This window comes from Bombus flavifrons, chromosome 8 (genome assembly GCF_040668555.2).
Source record: "Bombus flavifrons isolate JBK064 chromosome 8, iyBomFlav1_principal, whole genome shotgun sequence".
NCBI classification, from domain to species: Eukaryota; Metazoa; Arthropoda; class Insecta; order Hymenoptera; family Apidae; genus Bombus; species Bombus flavifrons.
Window position 1 is genome coordinate 16,254,128 of NC_138449.1, and position 20,213 is coordinate 16,274,340.

Here is a 20,213-nt window from a genome sequence, read left to right on the forward strand (position 1 = left end):
TTTAAAACAGTCTGTGTATTTAAGATAGTTTATATATTCTATTAAATAATAATTAAGTTTAATCATTTCTTAATTATAAAGCTACATTTGTATGTTAATGTGTTAGTTTTACATGTAGTATATATAGAGATATTTATATCAATTTATATCTCTTAAATCCCAATTTATATCTCTTAAGTAATGAAAACTTATAATAAAATTATATATTTTGAAAAAACTCAAACATATCATTTACAGACTTCAATACCATCATATTATGCATACACAGATATATATAGCAATGACAGACGCATTAATTAAATTACAAAATAATTATATTGAAAATGAAAAGTTATTTAAAAGTCTTAGTTGCGTTAAGAATATTATAATTTCTGTTTGTAAATATTATAATTTATGTACAACAATCTTGCACAATGTGCATTGATATAAATTAAATCAGCTGTTCAACTTAAGCCCTGGAAACTCTTTTACTCTATACTCTATCTGATATCATAATACTATACACTATATACATACATAACTAGTGCATATTTATACTTTTTGCCTGTCTTTTATTTTAACGTTTGTTTTTGTATAACGTGAAATAGTACAAAAAGAGAAACCATGTTAAATCCGTTAATTTCTTTGCAAACTTTGTTTACAACAATGAGTCATGAAAGAGACAAACCTATGTAAAAGACAGGATTGAATGAGGTATATTCTTATACTTGCAATATATCAGTTAGCAGAGATAGCTGGTCCTAATTGCCTCATTAATTTGTAACATTCTTGAAGTCTCTTTCTATCACCTACCCTCTCAAGAGTTTTAGCAGCTTCTGCAAGCATGCCTGCACGTTCTCCAGGAGAGGCTAATAATAGTGGAGGTAAATGTCGGCAAGCTAAACATAAAGCTACCGCGTGTTCTCTTTCTCCAGTATATTGATCTTGTGAACGATCTTTTCCACAGATAATTGAAGAACGTGAATTTCTGTGATGTAAGCTACGGTCTAGCAATATTTGAGTTTTCACTGGTGTTGCTCCCGCCATTATACGTGTTGTGGCTTCATAAACAAATACTCTTGCTAAAGTAGACTAAAAAGTACGTGATAATTGTTAAAAATAATAATTAACTTATAAATTATAATATTAAAATATATATATAAACTTACTGGAATATGCTGACATAATTGTCTCAAACAAGCTAAATCACGTTGAAAACCTCCAAGAGATATATTTGTAGTTAATTTTTCTAAATCATTATCTAATTCCTGCCAAAGTGTTGTTCGCATTTCAAGTAACCAATCACAAATCCACAATTGAGTAAGCTAAAAAAATAATCAAAGCTAATAAGAAAATTATTATTAATTTTGTAGATTTGATTGATTTGTTGGATTCAGGAATTGTTCAGTGCTATCTATTCTCAAGAAAAAGTTTTGATTCCATTTTCTACCATCCTGTAAAATATTATAAGCCAAATTCTCAGAAATCATTTCATTTCTTTTTAAATTAAGGACAAAGGAGTTGTTAAATCATCTGGTATGTAAAAAATTTTTTAGGAAAACTATTATACACAGGTAAAGAGAACCCCTTTTATTTCAAATAAAGTGAGATATTAACATTTCTTTATTTGAATAGCTCTTATTAAATGGAATAATATTTAACTTGAATATTTTTTGACTTTGCACAGTTAAAGAGCTATGGCGAAAAATACATACTTCTCTTAAGAGAAACTTCAGAAGGTAAAAAGAGAAGAAAGGAGGGGAAAAATATGTATATAAATGTATTCTAAAGTGAGAATTATTTTAATAAATGTTTAAAATGATGTCTTTAGATTTCTAAACACCTATTAAGTTTTTCATAAATACTATTTTAAGCATTTCATAGCATTAATGAAATAACCAATGTATGCGCAGTAAATACTTTTATGTTTATATTTTCCTTCATTGTAGAAGTACTAACCATCACTTTATATTTTATGTATTAGCATATTAAATATTTAATCATATAAGAAGATGATTAAATAGTAAGATTTATCACTCTAAAGAATTTAAAATTAATATTGTTCATAAAATATTTCAAGAAATTATCTTTCTATTATCAAACAAATAGGTAAAAAAATATGTTTATAAAAAAAGTTGAAATATATTCTTGTCTCTAAATGTACCTAGAACTGCATTGAATTATTTATTAAATCTCTTTAATTGTGCAGAATAAAAAGAAATGTTTCAAATAAATATTACTCTGTTTGATAAGAGTTACCTAAATAAAGAAAATGAATACCTCATTCCATTTAAGATAAATGAAGGAGGCTGCCTTTAAACTTTTCTTAGTAGCCTTAAAAAAATTTATTGCACTTCAAATGATTACCCTGCTATCCTGTTTAATTTAGGAAAGACAGAAAATATCTACAATAGAGAAAACAGTCTATAACATTTTATTTGGTCTACCCTATATATATATATTTATCTATCACATATGACGCTGAGACCTGCCACAGGAGTTGCACTGTAGAAGTATTGCATAGTTATATTTCATGCAATGCAACTACAATGCACACTTGTAACAAGTAAGCAATTGTATAAATATATGCATAAAAACTATTGTTACCAGACACTTTTAATTTTGTGAGAATTAAACAATATACTTAAAGTTACTACATATATAATTCATTATTTGATCATTTTCTTTTGTTTTATGAAAAAATGTGTAATGATATTCATTTTGAGAAGATAAATAACATGAAAAACAGATTTTTCAAAAATCATAAATTTCAAAAAATATAAAAAGAATTAAATATTTTATTTCCGTATTCAAATCATATGTTATATAATTTATTACTTCATAATTTCTAATTTTATTATCTATGTAAAATAAAAGCATTACAAAAAAATATAAGTAATTATAATAATTTTTGTATAAAAGAATTGAATATATTAATATATTATAAACATAATATTTAAATATCTTACCAAAACGTTTTGGGATGACTGTTGCTTGCAATTATAATAAACCAAACATTGTTCAAGCAATATTCCTGCCTGATCAATAAAACGCATAGAGACTGATTTAGTAGTCGCTTTTGCTGCTTGCAAAGCATTCAAAACAATATATGGCAGTGGACTAATACTGTTATTATTATTGCAAAGTTGGTAACATTTTTCATAAGGAAATTTGCTTTCAACAATGCTCCATGCTTGTGAATCGTCTTCTTTCAATCTCCAACATGCTGCTACATATATAACTGCTCCCCACCATAATCCAATTTCATCTTCGCAATCTAAAATATTAATTCACCAAATTCTATTTATTAGTTAAAGAAGAAAAAGGAAGAAAGAAATTTAATGCCATCCAATACCACCAATGAACTCATTAAACAAGATTTTATTTAAACTTACGTGTAACTGTAACTTTGTCAGTACATAAAAATCCAGCATCTATTCCAGCAGAAGCCATGATAGTTTGTCCATATTCTAATATTGAAGATAAATGAGCATCTCCAACAGTACCAGTTAAAATACGTAAACAATGTCCGATTAAATAATCTCTATATGCACGTGAAGCATACGATAAAGGATCAGCTTTACTAGTTTGAGAAGTAAATTCGTTATCTGGTTGTTCTCCATATTGCCATTTTTGAAATGCTAAAAATTTAGCTCCTTCATCACTCATTATCCACTTTAATTTTGGTGGAACTGCACATGATGATAATAAAGTGCGTGCCTTGCCCAAATAATATTTATGAATAAATGGAAATAACGAGTGCTTGAAACACAATGCAACATTGATATATATTTCTGCTAATAATGATTTTGGAATAGTTTCTCCAGTGGCTTCTGCATAATTCACTGCAGAAAGAGCAAGATACAGAGTTCCACTCTTTGATCCTTCTGATAAATGTAGACATAACATATGCTGATAAATAATAGCCATTTCCATAGCTGATATCTCTGCTTGTTGTCGTGTAGTTTTTTCAGAAAACCATTTATGAGTATACAAAATCCATTTTCCAATCCATAATTTATGAAGAAGTTGTCTTATAATTTGCCACATAGTTGCAAGCCAAATTTCCGCACGTGATGATGGATATGGTCGGCCTAAGTATTGCAAACATTGATGTAAATCTCGGCATGCTTGACTATATTCATTCTTCGATATATTGAATTCTGCTTGACGTCTCCATCGATGAAGTTCAAGGAAAATTTTACTGTCAGATGGTAGTATTGGATCACCATATAGCAATAGTCTACAAAGTCCGCCAATTAAAAGTATAGCATTTGTTAGCCATAAAAACACATTGCTCCACACTGGATTTTCAAGATCTGATTGATCTACAAAAAGGTTAATAATAGTATTACTCGTTATACATAGTAACATATATAACGATTAGTATAATGTGATAACATTATTATTATACTGTATATTATAATGTAATAGAATTGTAATTATTATATTATGATACCTTGATAATTAAGAATTGTACGACCATCCAATTTTGTGTTTATATAATCAGAATTGAATCTTCCAACATTATTTATCAAAAAACCTAAGGGATTAAATGCTAAAAAGAGGAGCATAAATCCACAAATCGTAAGCCTAGTATGATCTCTCATGCCTTGATTTGTAAGAACAGATGTTGAATCGACATTTTGTAACAAATCTGGATCATCTTTTATAGATGAAGGAGATTGAGGAGATAATGGTGCTGGTGCTGGAGATAAAGATGATTCACTTGAATCTGATCTAGGTGGTGTAAGTTCACCGCATACTAATAAATCGCGCAAATTTTGCCTTTGGGCAGCTAATTTTAACGACATATTTTCTGCTTTTAATCTTGCATTAGAATTTTGAAGAAACCTAAAATTTTCATTGTTTCTAATAAAAATTTTCGTCAATTTATAACAAATATTTTAAAAGTCAAACACATATTAACATAATATACCTAATATAATCAATAGTTTTTCTCAAAATAGCCGATTTGTTCAGTTTAGCATCTACTCCAACAATGATATTCTTCAATTCAATGATTTTATCATTAATTGATGTTCTGTAACGTCGTTCTATGGCATTATGAGCACTACGTTTTACTTCTTTTACTCTTGGTACACCTATATGTGTATTAGTACTTAATCGATTAATCTGTACCTTATCAGTATCTAATACAACTGGAATACCTGAATAAAAATTAGAATATAACAAATTTAATAAAAATTAGGATATAATAAATTTAATAAAAATCTCATGACGTCATATATTCTTACCAGCAGTTAAAACTGTTCCATTAGCAGTATTTACTAAGGTATGTATCTGGTGTGGTACAGATGTTGAACTAACAGCTTGTGATCCCCTAGAATAAACAACTGATTCTGATTTTATAAGTTTAGCTGGTAAAAGCAACTGTCTTTGTTGTGTCACTGGTGCTATAGTTACAACAGGAGACTGAACACTGAAGTTTAGGTTTTGTGGTATAGCATATTGAGAACTAAATACTGTAGGTGCTGGTGTGACAGATATTCTTTGTGCTCTATTTTGTATAGAAGTTATATCCTGTAATTGTGGTCGTTGCTTTTGTTGTTGAGATTGTTGAGTGACACAAGGAACTTGTTGTGTATTTTCTGTTATTGTTGGAGCTAATATTACATTTCCACTTGGTACAGATTTGATAATATTTGGATCCTCATAATCATGAAATTCTTTAAAATCTTTTAGTTCTTTACTATTATTAAAGTTTAAAAAATCCAATCCCTCTGTATCCATGCCTAAAGGCTCTTCCAATTGTGATAATAATGCATCGTCGCTAAATAAATTTTCATTTTTCAATAATTCACTTTCACAGTTTGTAAGAAGTTCTGTAATAAAAAAAATTTAAGATAATGATTTAACATATACAAAAACAAAATCTCTCTCTCTCTCTCTCTCTCTCTCTCTCTCTCTCTCTCTCCTTCTTCTTCTCTCTTCTTCTCTCACATGTAATAACAAATAAAATAATATGTAATGATATTTTCATATTAATCATATAAAATATTATAATTACATTAAAAAGATATGTTGTTGATTACAACTGTTGATATGAATTAAAAACTGTTTAATTCATTTCTAGAAAATAATTTGACTACAATTCTTTAAATAAGTAAATATATATAATCAACGATTATAATCATATTCTTGATTTAAAACAAATTTATTACTTAAAAAATTATATAAAATCGCATAAAAATCACTGAAAAATAAAATTATATAAAAACAAATGGGTAACAAATAAAAAAAAAATAATATAATTTAAAAATATGAGGAAATTACTATTTCATTATAGCTTTTAAAACAAAATGATAAAAAATATTTTGATTAATATTAAATACAACATACCATCGATACCAGTTACTTCATTCAAATTAAAGCTGTCGTTCGATTGAAAATTAGAAAAATCGTTATCTTGTGTAGTAGTCCACCCTCCAGGATCTGCCATTGTGGCGTAATATTTGTCAAATATTTATTTTCATTAAATAAATTCAATGATTAAAACAAAACGAAGCACTGATATGTCAAACGTAATAACTAACAAATTACGAAGTCACCCGACCTTTACCGCGTCCAATCACAGAAGCTCTACAGATCGGATGATATTACGTCAGTATGTGTTGCTAAACTAACAAAATTTATTGTAGAATATGGACGGATTTTTATGAAAAACGTTACTATAGATATTTTTATTAAATCTTTTGAAGAATAACAATATTTATGAAATGTTTTATAAATAATTCTCTAAATTATCCATTTTAATCTTCAAATTAAAAACAATAAATATTTTAAAATATTCTATGATCTTAAGAAATTAAAACCAAATACAAAAATAAAAACATAAAAAATATGTAATATATAAGTATAGAATCTTTTATTAAGATTCTTTACTATTTGATAGGAAAATTTTATATTTACTTTAAATTCATAGTTATAAGTAAATATAAATAAATAATTACAAGTTTGCAAATGTTGGTATATATTATAAAATTTAAAAAACTACTACAAATTCAAGTATTTATTAAGCAATTGCAAATGTTAATTTGTACAGATGTTCATTATCGTATTTGGTAGTATTCCATGCTATAAGGCTGATTTCTTTTTATTTTTGAGAGGTTATTTGAATGTTCATTTACAAGCAAACATGTTTCAAGCTTTTCGTAAGTCAAGTCGAGTAAAAATATCTACTGCTTGTAATTTTCACTCATCAGTATGTATTTGACAAATAATATTGCTAATGATAGTATTATTAATGCAATATTCATAATAATATTTGATATTTTTAAATATATACTAATATTGTTTATGTACCAAAGCAGTTGCAATGTGTCAAAGAAAACACTTTTTCTCAAAAACTAGCGGATGGACCTAACTTAGAACATTTTATTGCTGGTACCTATAAAGAATATAATGGAAAATTAAAGTTAGAAAAAGGTGATAAATCTCGATTGAAATTACCACCTTGGCTAAAGACAGAAATCCCAATGGGTAAAAATTATAGTAGAATAAAGTCACAATTAAGACGATTACAATTAAGCACTGTATGTGAAGAAGCACGATGTCCTAATATTGGGGAATGTTGGGGAGGTGGTACACATGGAACAGCAACGGCTACTATTATGGTTTGTATTATTAACTCTATGTAGCTCATTGTTTTGTAATTTTGTTTAAAAAGGTGATTTAATTAAAAGTATACAGGTTGTACACATAATTGATGCTATGATTTTTTGGTTACTTCTGATGGTTTAACATAAAAAAGTTCTAAATAAAAATTAATCGATGTCTAGCCACTTGCTACATAAAAGATTTCCAAAAATTTGTTTTTGCGATAAGATATCAAGGTCACCTTGATGTTCTTAAATTTATTTTTTCATTTTAAATTTATTTTTGGCTTCATGTTGTTGTAGCTGATATTCAGAGGAGTTTAACAACCTATTATACCATGACATGACATGTTACACTATCTCTGTATGTTCAATTACAACAAATGCTTGAATTATAGTCCATAGTTTTGTAAATATAATCCTGACTGATGTAATAAGTTTGTAGTAATTACTGCTATCAGAATAAATTTGCATGCATGCTATACAGATTCGCTGTGTTAGATCCTTAGTAGATTTGTTTTCTGCAAAGTCATCTGTAGTCTAAAGGTCTGTCCTGAGCTTATTCAAAATATCAAACATCTAAAGGAGTGAATTTGTACAGTGTACATGGAAGTTTGCTCTGATAGCATTATAGCAACAATTACTACACATTTACGGCATCGGTCCAAATTATATTTACAAAACCATCGGCTACAATTCAAGTATTTGTTGTAATCGAACACATGGAGATAATGTAATATCAAGGTATGTTTTTTTCTATTCTATGTTATTCATAGTCCACCTATAAAATAATCCTTAGCATACACAATTCTCCATTCCTCCTAATTAAATGGAAGTTTCAAGTCAAGGTCATAGTATAGTAGATTGTTGAACTCATCTTGATATCAGATACAACAATGTGAAGTCAAAAATGCTGTGTCACTTAAAAACAACAAAGTAACCTTAATACCTTATCTAAAAAATAACTTTTTAGAAATTTTTTAAACGGCAATTTGTAGCTGGCTAAATACTAATTAACTTTTGTTTGGAACATTTTTTTTGTCAGATCATCAGAAGTACCCAAAAATTAGTGGCAACAATTATGTGTTACACCCTGTATAAGCTAATGATTATGTGCTTTATATTAAAAGTGATAAAAGTTAACAAAATGTAAATTTATTCATCATGCACAACATTTCATAATATAAATTTTCACATTGCTATTTAGTAATTTCATTACATAATACTTTTACTAAAATCTAATTATTTGTTGCAATACTGTCAAGTAACAATTGGGTTTTATCCAAAAAGGTTAATTAGTTATGTATGAGAATATAATAGTGGAAAACAATTTAATATAGTTAATGGGCGATACATGTACCCGTGGTTGTCGTTTCTGTTCTGTAAAAACATCACGCACACCATTACCATTAAATCCGGAGGAGCCAGTAAATACGGCAACTGCAATAACAGATTGGGGTTTGGATTATGTTGTACTTACATCGGTAGACAGAGATGGTTAAGTAGTTTGTACATTTTTCAATTTACGTATATACCAAAATTATTATGTTTCTTATGTCAAAATTATATATTGTAATAGATTTAAGTGATGGCGGAGCTAGTCATATTGCAGAAACAGTGAAGGAAATTAAAAAAAGGTGCATAATCTTATCACCTTATTTTGTCTATTATTATAACAAAGTACTTTGCAATTATATATTAAATAAACATTTTATATACGTGCTTTTTATATTTTTGCAGAAGTAATATTTTAGTGGAATGTTTAGTACCAGATTTTAGGGGAGACAAAAATTGTGTTAAAATAATTGTTGATTCTGATCTTGATGTGTTTGCTCATAATATTGAAACTGTTGAACATTTAACTCCATTTGTTAGAGACAGACGAGCTGAATATAGGTAAGGTACATATTGTAGCTTTTTTGTAACTTTTTTTAGTAAACTTAGAAATATATGTATTTTCGTGTACTTAGACAATCGTTGAAGGTATTAGAAACAGCAAAGGAATGCAATCCAGAATTAATTACAAAATCATCGATAATGTTAGGATTAGGAGAAACTGATGAAGAAATTAAACAAACAATGACAGACTTAAGAGAGGCAGGTGTAGATGCTTTGACACTTGGCCAATATATGCAACCTACAAAAAGACATTTAAAAGTAATTGAATATATTACACCTGAAAAATTTAAAAAGTGGGAAGATATTGGAAATGAACTAGGATTTTTATATACTGCAAGTGGTCCATTAGTGCGTTCATCATATAAAGCTGGAGAATTTTTCTTAACAAATATATTAAAAAAACGTAGAAACAAACAGATTGAAAATCAATAAACATATTTGTTTTAATTGTAATTGAAAATACTTGTGTATTCATGTATAATAGTACAAATTATTGTATATCTGTACATAAAGGAATACTATCAAATCATGTAGATAATTGTAATTACGTGGCTAAAGAAATGTATTATATATATTGAAAATTAATAAAATTTTCATGATTCATGACATCCTATTGTTGTATTGAATATGATGAGGAAAAATACAATTTTTAAACGTAAAATGCAAATTCATTTTAAATGTATACATAAAATATGCTATAAAGTAAATTATTTTTAATCTGTGTCCATTGCAACTGTAACTTGTGGGTCTTGTGGACCTTCATCAGAAGGTGGAGGTTGTGGAGGTTTAGAATCTTGTTCTACATCTGGTTCAGTAGGTTTACTACGTTTGTCATCTTCAATTTGAGATAAATAGACAGAAATTGCATCTTCATCATATATTTTAAAATCTGTACCTTTTCCCACTACTGCGATAGAGACATTCTGTAATAAAATAATTTCTCTTATAATATATCTTACATAAAATTTAAAAAATACTTATATGCTAAATTTATAAGAAAAATAGGAGAGAAGAAATTTTCACAATTTTTTTATACAATTTCCATGGCCTTTTGCCGAATACGACTAAAAACTCGAAAACCATGACAAATTAAAAAATTTATTAAAATCATTTTATTACATATGAAAGATGGTAAAACTTTGTCTTCTTTTACTTTTTTCACAAATCTACTACTTATGAAAAAAACATTGGAAACTAATAGAATGAACATCTTTCATTTACCTTTACTGATAAATCAACTTCATTTGGCAATGTATCTCTTAACGCACGAAGACCATGTTTTATTAGTTCATCAAGATCACATGATAAAAGTTCATTAAGATGTTTTTCTAAGTATGTACGAGCACTCTGAGAACGTGCACCAATAGCCATTGCTTTACAATCAAAGTAATTTGATGATGGACATGTTTGATAAATATGTGGTCCTTGATCCTTTAGAAATATTAATAATACTTTAATAACAATTTATCCTTTGCTAGATAATAATCAACCATTTAATCACATCTACCTACATCATACCCGGCAATAAGTAAACCTACTCCATATGGTCTTCTATCATATCTTTGAGTACATGTTTGCAATTTATTTCCCAGGGATGCAAGTAACCGACTTACAGGTAATAGATCATCATGAGAATATTTATAATTTAAACATTCAGTTCGCATATATCGACTATAAACAAATAAATAAAAATTCAAATCTTAATTTAATAAAGATTTTAAAACAATGATTATATTTTTATTAATAGTGACACGATATAATTGATATATTATGGTTTATGGTGTACCTCAACATCCTAGCATCAGCTGTTAAACCTGAGATAGAAATTCCCATATGTTTATCTATGGGAAATATCTTTTTCTGATGAGCAGATAACTCAGAAGAAGCTCTTTTCAGAGCAATAAGGACTGCATGAGTTTTATTTTTAAGTCCTACAGTAGCTGATCCTAATTTCACAGCTTCCATTGCATATTCTACTTGATGTAAACGTCCCTGTGGACTCCAAACTGTGACATCACTGTCGTATTGATTCCGGAACTGAAAAATATGAAAAATTTTTTATTATTATTTAATGTTTTATATTAACTAGTTTTATTCATTGTAGTTGTTATATGTTAAAATGAAAAAGAATATCAATATGTAATATATACATAATTTAATTCCACGTACAAATTAACCCTTCTGATGATAAATATAGGTCCGCAAATACCATAATAATGATGTGATATATTATATTATTATGTTTCATGAAAAGAACTATGTAAAATACATACCATTATTGAATATTATTTAATTGTAAATATAAAATGCTATTTATTATTTAAATTATTAATTTATTTAATAAATAACGTAAAGTTGTAAAATACTTATGACCAACAACGAATCTCTTTCATAAAACAACTGTCATGCAGCGGTATTATGATCAAATAAATAATAGAGAGGACACTCCTTTGCTATCAGCTTGATAGTGAAAGCGCTATCTAGTAAAGTTCTAAACTGTCATAATTTTAAATTAAGACATTAGTAATTTCTATTTATAAATTTATAAAATTATAAATCTCTAATTTATAAATTGCTATAAACGTCTCTAAAATTATACTCGAAGTTATTTATTATTATTATAAAGTTTACTTCATCCAGCGTAATTATTATATGTATATGGTTCATTTTGTCTAAAAAATTTTATTAAATGTGTTAATCTTGAAATTTATTTTTAAGTTAAATTAGTGGAGAATTAATGAATAAAACTTTGTTATATCAATTTGTTATTATTATAATAATAAGTATAATGAACGAACTTCATATAACTAAATATCGAAGTCGACTATGTATCGATTATTATCGATTCTTCTGTAATAATAATAAGTATAAGAGTACCGATCTTAAATTCTTTTTTCGAAGAACGTGAATGGTTACGCTAGTCTTTTGTAAGTGTAAGACAATATTTATGAAAAATTTTAAAAAGCTTTTACGATATTTGCTTTATGTTCCATTTTTTATAATTATAAAGTTTCTTAAAATTTTGCTCGCTATGTTTAAGTTTTATCTGCATGAAAGAAAAGCTGAATTTCATTCTGAATTGTCTTCCTAAGCAAATGCACGTGACAGTATTCGTGCATATGTTAATAAATTTTGTTTTAAATTTTGATAAAAATTCTATATTTCATCATTTTATTTATTAAAATTTAATATTTTGATCATCTATGTTGCTATATAAATTTATATAAAAAAATATTCTAATTATTTAGTTAACATAACCAATTTTAATTAATGATACTTTTGTGACTGTGTTCAATTATTGCAAAAGATTTAATACAAATACATATATTGTAGGCAGAATCAGTCGATATGACAAATTCAAAGGGATATCGCAGAGGAACGAGGGATTTATTCTCCCGAAAGTTTCGCAAACATGGAACGATTCCATTGTCCACATATATGAAAGTGTACAAAGTGGGCGACATAGTTGATATCAAAGGCAATGGAGCTGTTCAAAAGGGAATGCCTTATAAAGTTTATCATGGGAAAACTGGACGTGTATTTAATGTTACTCCTCATGCTCTTGGTGTTATTGTCAATAAGAGAGTCCGTGGACGAATTATTGCCAAAAGAATTAATGTTCGTATTGAACATTTAACTCATTCTAAATGTAGAGAAGATTTTTTGCAACGTGTAAAGGATAACGAAAAACTTAAGGAATTAGCGAAGGAGAAGAACATAAAAGTAAAGCTAAAAAGACAGCCTGCTGAACCTAGGCCTGGACACATTGTATCAGGACGTGAAAATCCAATTTCACTTGCCCCTATTCCATATGAATTTATTGCTTAAAATTTAAATAAACAGCTTTTGACAAAATCAGTATCATTTGTATATGTATTTATTTCTCATATATATCTTAAATATAGTTTTAAATATAATACTTGCAATGAAAATTTTATATTAATCTACATGTATAAAAATAGAATGCAATTTTTGTTAACAATGATTTTATTTTCAGTAATATATTTTTACATACATATAGAATTTATCGTTATCTTTAACTGAAACAAAATATTTCATGGACTAGTATTTTTTTCATCAGAATTAAAATACGTAATTCTTCTGAGAATGAGTTGTTTTGTATCTAGAAAGAAAACAATTTTCTTAGAGTGTAACATTAATTATTATGGTAGCCCAGAAAGCTAATCGTTTTTTATATATTTTACAAACAAGATATAATTGATTCTATACATATTTTACTTTATAAATAATCTAACATATAATATTTTTAATTTTATACATTGCACTTCAATAAAATACGAAATTATCGTATAGAATTTGTTTAATTTAATCGCTATATATTTGTAGTAAGTTCTAATTACAATCTATTGATTGGTAGAATAGGATATAGCCAGTTTCAGAACTTTTCTGAATATCTGATGTAAGTCCGTAAAAGTCTTCTATTGTAGATGCATCAATTTTCTAAAATGAAAATTTAGTAATATAAATATTTATATAAAGATAAATAATTCTTACATAATGTAAATACTTATAATGTAAATTATAAGACTTACATCAACCATATCATCATCAAAAAGTAACCAGAACCCATGGCTTTTTACTATTGAAATATAGTGTCCTCGGTTAGGCCCACTGCCGCAATGTATCACAACTGCGACCAAATCATATAATCGATCCGGATTCACTGCATCATCACTCTATAAATTATTATATGTATAAAAATATAGATTAGAATGTTGGAAGGTTAAAATAAACAATCAAATATATAACAATTGCAAACTACTTACCGTATTAAAGAGTCGGAGCTCTAGAGGAAAAACTACCCTGTGAGAAACCTTTATGTGACGATTATATTGCTCCACATATTTAAATCTCTTTAGATGCAATGCTAGTATCATTGGTAATTTTTTAACCCTCATCCGTTTCTAGAATAAAGGAGTATTGTTAAATTCCTTCCTAAATTTTATTAATTGTAAAGCCTTTTTACGGATACCTGAGCTTCTTGATAACTACTACAGTGATCACATTTGAATTTGTTGTCGCTACAAAGTGTCTCAGTATTTGAAAAACATCTGAGGCAGTGTGTGATTGAAGTATTTTGGTCTACATCAACTTGTAAATCAAAGAAATCCTCATCTTTGCTAGATACAGTCTCACAATTAAGGCAGCGTGTTTCTGATGTCAAAATTCCTTGAAATATTTCATGAACCCATGTAGGCTCTGGTGGTGAACCAGCATCACCTGCACCACATTTTCCTCCTGTTGGTTTGCTTTGACTTCTCTCTGCTGGAATATCAGACACATAAAATTAATATTGTAAGGATCTGCTATTATATACATGTACGTATGCATGTACATATGCAAAGAAATTTGCATACCTAAAATAATTTCATTTATGTGATTTATCAAAAAATTTAAAAATTCATGTGCATCCTGTTGCATATAATTATCAAATTCCTCTGTAAAAAATTATATACATACATTATAAGTAGCATGCATAAACAATTTAAATACTTAAATATTTTATAGAATATATCATTATAATTACAAAATCAATTTTTATATCAGAAATATGTATTCATATTAACCTTTCTCTTTTCTCAATCTGGCAATAAATTTTTTTGGAGCAATAGATCCAACTTTCTTTTTTTGAGTTGCAATACTGTAGAACAAATCTGCTAAACATGTCAATAATGTTTCCTTGGTTCTCTTATTTCTAGCTTTGTATTCTAGAACTTTTTCTCTAAATGGTCGACAAAAATATAAAGCTTGTAGTACAGAATTACTATAACAGGTATTTCCAAACTATAATAATATAAATATTAGTATTAATAATTTTAATACAGAGAATAAAAAACAATTTTATAATTTTTAAATATTTCTACAATTTATTATACTTACATTAACTAGACCAAAATAATGTTCATTAGGAGGAAATTGATCAGAGCCAATATCTTTCTCCAATTGTGATATATTTGTACCCTATAATAATTATAATATATAATATATAATCATAAAGAAGTGATAGTGATAATAGAAATTTGCAAACAAATGTTTTATAATTAACATATACATATACATAACATAATTTATAACACTGGCATATAAATAAGCTCTGATGAAATTTCTTCAAATCCTAACCTGATTTTAGAAATAAATTCCTAATTTTGTATAATTACAAGTTATTTCTTATTTTATTATGAAATTCATTTAAAAAAGATATAGTGTATGACGATTTAAAACAAATATAGATTGAGTATAACTGATGGTATTCATATTGATATCACACAATGACACAAAGCTATTAAACATATTTATTGATTATAAAATTCATTTCAACTTACCATTTTATGATTTAATAACTGTTACTGACCACTGACAAGCAAACAGCATGGATTTTGATGACGGAACCTCCATGGTATTCTAATTTACAAATTTATTGTTTAAATTATTATAATTGCATAGTTGTCCAGGTTTTTTACGATAGGAATGAAAACAACTGTTCGATAATGACAATTTGCACAATATTTCTTATATATATTCACGTGTGTTCTTTGACGTTTTCATTAACATATACTCAGAACGGTATTTGTCTCGAGTCTCGATTAAATTATTAGTTTTCACGAAATTATCAGAAGTTATTGATGTGTGCTCAAAAGCATTAAAAAGGGTATTGATGTTGGTTCCTGAAAGCGATTTTTCAACGAAAGATGTCTCTACATAGGAAATATATTCGTTTATTCGGCACTCTACAAACAATTACTTCATGATAAAATCTTCTGAATTTGATATCTGTGGCTTTATGATCGCTACTTTTGTAGTTATTTCGCGCCAATTTTTTTAGAATTTTCGAGAAATAACAGCTCAATATATTTTTATGATATATTGTATTTTGTATACGTATATTGTATTTAAATGATACACATAGAAATATTGTGTTTTTCAGATATATTATGAAGTATGAGCTCATTTCATGTAACTATTAGCATCAACTTGAAGAAAGTAGAGCGTTGATGTTATACATATGTCGAACGTAATTGTATTACTAATTAAGCTTTTGAAACGTAATTGAACATTAAATAGAAAAAAGAATAAAATAAAACGTTATTAATTTGTGTGATGGTCTTTATCGAGCTGTTTTGTTTATAATTTTCAAAATACATGTTTATTTAAACATGTCTAAATTTCATTATTATTCAATGTATAATTATGAAGGAAAAATGTTATTGACAATATACATATTTCTATTTTTATAATCATTGTAGAATGTCACAGGTAATATATGAATAAACATGTTCTTTTTATTATATGATCTTATAAATCATTTGAATATTTAAGGAATATTCATGTATTTTTTGAAAAATTTGGAAAATTGATAATTGTATATAATTTTGATTCATTTACTTACATAATTCAATCCATTTTTTATAAATCATTTTAAAGTTACATTTTTAAGTAAAACATCACAATTCATATAAAAAAATATATAAATATTAAAAGGAGTTATTTTATATACATTTTTCTATATTTATTGTAGGAATATGGATAAAGTTCAGCTTAATATTCATAAAATTTCAAGCGGCAGGATGACAGCTTGTAAGGGTATAAATGTATTAATGGATTCTACTATACATTCCTCTCCATCTTCTTCTTCTCCATTGCGACGGAAGTCTGTAATTCCTCAAAAAATAAACAGTTTTGCTTTATCAGAAAATGATGATGAAGCAGAACGTTTGGCTCGTCGCCGAGAAATTACTGATAATGTATCATCCATTTCTACAAGTTTAAATGATAAAAGACGTTCTTTGGGACTTGGTTTTCTAGTGAATATGCCAGCTTCTCAAATGGCAGAACGTATATCACAGTGTATAAAACTTGGTACAGAGAATAAAATTAACTCCAAAAATGCATTTAGCTTAGAAATGATTGATTTTATGACATATATGATTAAGAAAAAAGATGCCAACATGTCTAATTTGCAAGTAGCTAGTACATCTTTGGATGTTAGTACTAAAATCTATGGATATCGTGTTGATGGTGTACATATGGATATACTCAAAATGATTGGTGGACTGGAAAAACAAGACAAAGACAGTAAAAACCAAAATAATATGGAAGAAATGGATTGTCAAGAAACAACAGAGAACAGCCAAGATAAACGACAGCAAGAAAAGAGAAAGAAGAAAAAAAATAAACAAACAATATTTGCCACTGTAGAAGCTTTAAAAATGAATGTTGAAACTGAGAAACCTTCTTTAATAACTATGGAAGCAGATTTACAAACCACAGATATGTTGTATCAAGTGATGTTACCAAATCATGCAAATTCCAAATTTTATCTACATCCTTATAATGATATTTTAATAGATACAGTAAATAGCAAAGACTTGCAACGTAAATATACAGGGTGTGATATTCCAGAAATAAGAGATCTTTCAAACATGCAAATTGGTGCTCCTTTATTCTATTTTGATTTTCTTAGTTGGACGATAGATGAACCGAATGAGGCAATTCCAGAAGAAAATAATGAGAGCAAATTTCAATTTGATCTTGATGAAAACTCAGTACATGACAATGAACATGTATCTACTGGTATGAATTATTTTGATATTGAAGTGACAGAAGAAGAAAATGTAGATAGATGTGCTATTATACCTAATCAGGTAGAAAATATTGTGGATTTTTGTAAAGTTTTAACTAATACAGTATCATCAAAAGTTTCAGAATATTCCTTTATTCAAAAAAGCTTAAATATACATTGGGCTGGCCCATCTCACTGGAAAGCAACTAATTTTAAAAAAACTTTATTTAGTAATAATTTTGAGAATCTATGTCGTCAAGCACAAGCAAAGAAGAAAAATAAGGAAATGGAGCTGTGTTATGATGATAAAATGATAGAAAACATGAATACTAAATTTTTACCAAGTCAGTTAACTAAACTGCATACTAGAACTGTTAAAATAGAATGGAATGAAGAAATATTAACATTACCTCCAGATAAACATTATGATATTATACAAGCTAGTAAATTATATCTTCATACAACAACACTTAAAAATTCAAGAAATGCAAATAATATAAATGTTACTACTTTATCTGATAACATAGAAAATTATAATTATATAAATGCAAATGATATATCAAGCCATTGTTCTAACAACCACAATGAGGAATATGAACAAAATGAAGAAAATGATGCAGTTGATAATGATATACAATATGAAAATGAGGGTATATTTGGAATACAAATGCCTTTTACTGGAGACAATCTAGTTGCTATACCAAAACTCACAAATAAGTCGTCTATTGCTTATTGTGTACGTCCCAAAAAAGTTGATATGAGACAATTAAAATATGCTATTTGGAAATGTTTAAAAGATAATACAGAGAAAGATGTACAAGAAACAGAGAGTAGAAAAACGATGCAACAAGATAGAGGTAACAAAATGAATAGTAGTAAATATTTTAGTGATATTTATAAAGTATTGCCAGATATATTAACTAAAACTAATATCGAAGCTTTAAGCTTTCCTATTTCGTTTGTATCTTTATTGCATTTAGCAAATGAAAAAACTTTAAAAATAAATTCTTCATATGACATGACAGATCTTATTATAGAGCAAGGATAAATATATTTATATAAAACTAAAAAAAATTATAATATTTATAATTACGAAATTATAAAAAATAATATAAAATAAGAATTGAATATGAATTGAGAAGATTATGTAATTAACAGTTAAACAATATCTTGCTTTGAATAAAATAGATATGTGTGTGTTAAATATTGATTAAGTTTTATATTAATACAATATTGTCATAATGCGCAATAAATTTATTATATTTTCAACAAGCCTAGTACTTGATTATTTTCAATTTTATATTAATATTTTGCGAAATTCTTCTATTGAGTGACAATATTAAAAAAGTAATGTTAAAGGTAAAAAAGATTATATGTAAAGAATGAGGTTTATAAAACAGCATGTATTCAAATTTTAATAGTGCATGCAAAATTCCTGCAATACCATCTATTAGATACGTATTATAAATTGTCCAACGAGTTCAGTTCACGGTCATATAAACTGATCTGTATATTGCTATTAAGGTATCAAACGGGTGCCAACCCAATATTTGTAAATATCAAACGAGTACTGATACGTTCATACGATATCAAACGGTTATCGATACTCGATGGCTTCATAAAATTCAAACTGGTATCGATTCTTTGTGAAGTATTAAACAGGTTTTGATTTGATACAATATTGATTTGGAATTACTTTAAGAACTATTGCATCTAAAAATGATACCAAATACGTAAAATTTCGAAACGTATCTTTGGATGAATCGAATTGATTGAATATAATTAATAGCAGATTTCTATTTCCATGAATAGAATCACGATCAAATAAGCAAGTCGCTAAGGGGACTCGCTAGGGGAAACTCTCACAAAATTGAGTCGTGACTAGTGAAAAATCAACATGCGAGGTTTTCCTATGTGCATGCGTGATATGTTATGAATGTTTTAGACAGAGATAGAGATACTCTACTCATCTCTGTCTATCTCGCAAGAATGCGGACTTTGTTGACCTTCCATGTTGATTTTTTCTTTAACTAGACACGACTCAATTTTCGGACGGTTTTCCCTAGGCTTCAGTATATGAATGTCGTTTACCTAATCTACTAATAGAAGCCTGCGATATTAATTCATTTCTAGAT

General features: G+C 27.4%; 6 protein-coding genes across 9 annotated transcripts; 3 read left to right on the forward strand and 3 right to left on the reverse strand.

Annotated features, from left to right (window-relative positions):
- Nucleotides 1-4: 4 nt before the first annotated feature.
- LOC138182938 (sterol regulatory element-binding protein 1) lies at nt 5-6,580 on the reverse strand. Its single transcript, XM_069119411.1, has 8 exons — nt 6,343-6,580; nt 5,238-5,825; nt 4,919-5,150; nt 4,439-4,833; nt 3,375-4,307; nt 2,949-3,256; nt 1,149-1,304; nt 5-1,071 (listed from the first exon to the last, which is right to left on the reverse strand). The coding sequence occupies exons 1-8, from the start codon at nt 6,440-6,442 to the stop codon at nt 718-720; spliced, it is 3,066 nt and encodes a 1,021-aa protein (XP_068975512.1). The 5' UTR covers nt 6,443-6,580; the 3' UTR covers nt 5-717.
- A 457-nt stretch (nt 6,581-7,037) lies between these two features.
- Nucleotides 7,038-10,087, forward strand: Las (lipoyl synthase, mitochondrial). 2 transcript variants are annotated; one of them, XM_069119412.1, is made up of 6 exons: nt 7,038-7,204; nt 7,311-7,616; nt 8,939-9,095; nt 9,178-9,235; nt 9,339-9,494; nt 9,569-10,087. In XM_069119412.1, the coding sequence occupies exons 1-6, from the start codon at nt 7,046-7,048 to the stop codon at nt 9,927-9,929; spliced, it is 1,197 nt and encodes a 398-aa protein (XP_068975513.1). In that variant the 5' UTR covers nt 7,038-7,045; the 3' UTR covers nt 9,930-10,087. The 2 variants fall into 2 exon arrangements, with proteins under 2 accessions (XP_068975513.1, XP_068975514.1); XM_069119413.1 differs by having other exon boundaries at nt 7,314-7,616.
- On the reverse strand, nt 10,042-11,929 carry Prosalpha6 (Proteasome alpha6 subunit). Of its 2 annotated transcripts, none has more exons than XM_069119414.1 (5): nt 11,771-11,929; nt 11,284-11,534; nt 11,009-11,168; nt 10,719-10,928; nt 10,042-10,420 (listed from the first exon to the last, which is right to left on the reverse strand). In XM_069119414.1, the coding sequence occupies exons 1-5, from the start codon at nt 11,771-11,773 to the stop codon at nt 10,211-10,213; spliced, it is 834 nt and encodes a 277-aa protein (XP_068975515.1). In that variant the 5' UTR covers nt 11,774-11,929; the 3' UTR covers nt 10,042-10,210. The 2 variants fall into 2 exon arrangements, with proteins under 2 accessions (XP_068975515.1, XP_068975516.1); XM_069119415.1 differs by lacking the exon at nt 11,771-11,929 and adding an exon at nt 11,667-11,685.
- Nucleotides 11,930-12,348: 419 nt separating this feature from the next.
- Nucleotides 12,349-13,352, forward strand: RpL21 (ribosomal protein L21). The gene is made up of 2 exons (XM_069119211.1): nt 12,349-12,424; nt 12,831-13,352. The coding sequence occupies exon 2, from the start codon at nt 12,846-12,848 to the stop codon at nt 13,323-13,325; it is 480 nt and encodes a 159-aa protein (XP_068975312.1). The 5' UTR covers nt 12,349-12,424; nt 12,831-12,845; the 3' UTR covers nt 13,326-13,352.
- Nucleotides 12,831-15,991, reverse strand: Usp12-46 (Ubiquitin-specific protease 12/46). Of its 2 annotated transcripts, XM_069119207.1 has the most exons (8): nt 15,842-15,991; nt 15,399-15,479; nt 15,086-15,302; nt 14,876-14,956; nt 14,491-14,783; nt 14,285-14,422; nt 14,051-14,194; nt 12,831-13,958 (listed from the first exon to the last, which is right to left on the reverse strand). In XM_069119207.1, exons 1-8 carry the CDS (start codon nt 15,842-15,844, stop codon nt 13,851-13,853), a joined length of 1,065 nt encoding a protein of 354 aa, XP_068975308.1. In that variant the 5' UTR covers nt 15,845-15,991; the 3' UTR covers nt 12,831-13,850. The 2 variants fall into 2 exon arrangements, with proteins under 2 accessions (XP_068975308.1, XP_068975309.1); XM_069119208.1 differs by lacking the exon at nt 14,876-14,956.
- A 269-nt stretch (nt 15,992-16,260) lies between these two features.
- LOC138182877 (condensin complex subunit 2) lies at nt 16,261-19,356 on the forward strand. Its single transcript, XM_069119199.1, has 2 exons — nt 16,261-16,772; nt 17,035-19,356. Exon 2 carries the CDS (start codon nt 17,039-17,041, stop codon nt 19,124-19,126), a length of 2,088 nt encoding a protein of 695 aa, XP_068975300.1. The 5' UTR covers nt 16,261-16,772; nt 17,035-17,038; the 3' UTR covers nt 19,127-19,356.
- The last annotated feature ends 857 nt before the right edge of the window (nt 19,357-20,213 follow it).

Excerpts from the sequence above, each read along its gene's own strand:
- LOC138182877 (XM_069119199.1), top strand. The coding sequence starts at position 17,039 with ATGGATAAAGTTCAGCTTAATATTCATAAAATTTCAAGCGGCAGGATG.
- Usp12-46 (XM_069119207.1), bottom strand. Across the intron at positions 15,303-15,398 it reads ATTATTTTGGTCTAGTTAAT|TTTGGAAATACCTGTTATAG; the intron begins GTAAGTATAATA and ends ATATTATTATAG. Across the intron at positions 14,784-14,875 it reads CATAAATGAAATTATTTTAG|CAGAGAGAAGTCAAAGCAAA; the intron begins GTATGCAAATTT and ends CTGATATTCCAG.
- Las (XM_069119412.1), top strand. The coding sequence starts at position 7,046 with ATGTTCATTATCGTATTTGGTAGTATTCCATGCTATAAGGCTGATTTC. Across the intron at positions 7,205-7,310 it reads CTTGTAATTTTCACTCATCA|CAGTTGCAATGTGTCAAAGA; the intron begins GTATGTATTTGA and ends TATGTACCAAAG. Across the intron at positions 9,495-9,568 it reads GACAGACGAGCTGAATATAG|ACAATCGTTGAAGGTATTAG; the intron begins GTAAGGTACATA and ends TCGTGTACTTAG.
- LOC138182938 (XM_069119411.1), bottom strand. The coding sequence starts at position 6,442 with ATGGCAGATCCTGGAGGGTGGACTACTACACAAGATAACGATTTTTCT. Across the intron at positions 5,151-5,237 it reads TGGAACAGTTTTAACTGCTG|GTATTCCAGTTGTATTAGAT; the intron begins GTAAGAATATAT and ends ATTTTTATTCAG. Across the intron at positions 1,305-2,948 it reads AGTCATCCCAAAACGTTTTG|CTTACTCAATTGTGGATTTG; the intron begins GTAAGATATTTA and ends TTATTTTTTTAG.
- Prosalpha6 (XM_069119414.1), bottom strand. Across the intron at positions 11,169-11,283 it reads GCTGATGCTAGGATGTTGAG|TCGATATATGCGAACTGAAT; the intron begins GTACACCATAAA and ends ATTTGTTTATAG. Across the intron at positions 10,421-10,718 it reads AAGTTGATTTATCAGTAAAG|AATGTCTCTATCGCAGTAGT; the intron begins GTAAATGAAAGA and ends ATTTTATTACAG.
- RpL21 (XM_069119211.1), top strand. The coding sequence starts at position 12,846 with ATGACAAATTCAAAGGGATATCGCAGAGGAACGAGGGATTTATTCTCC.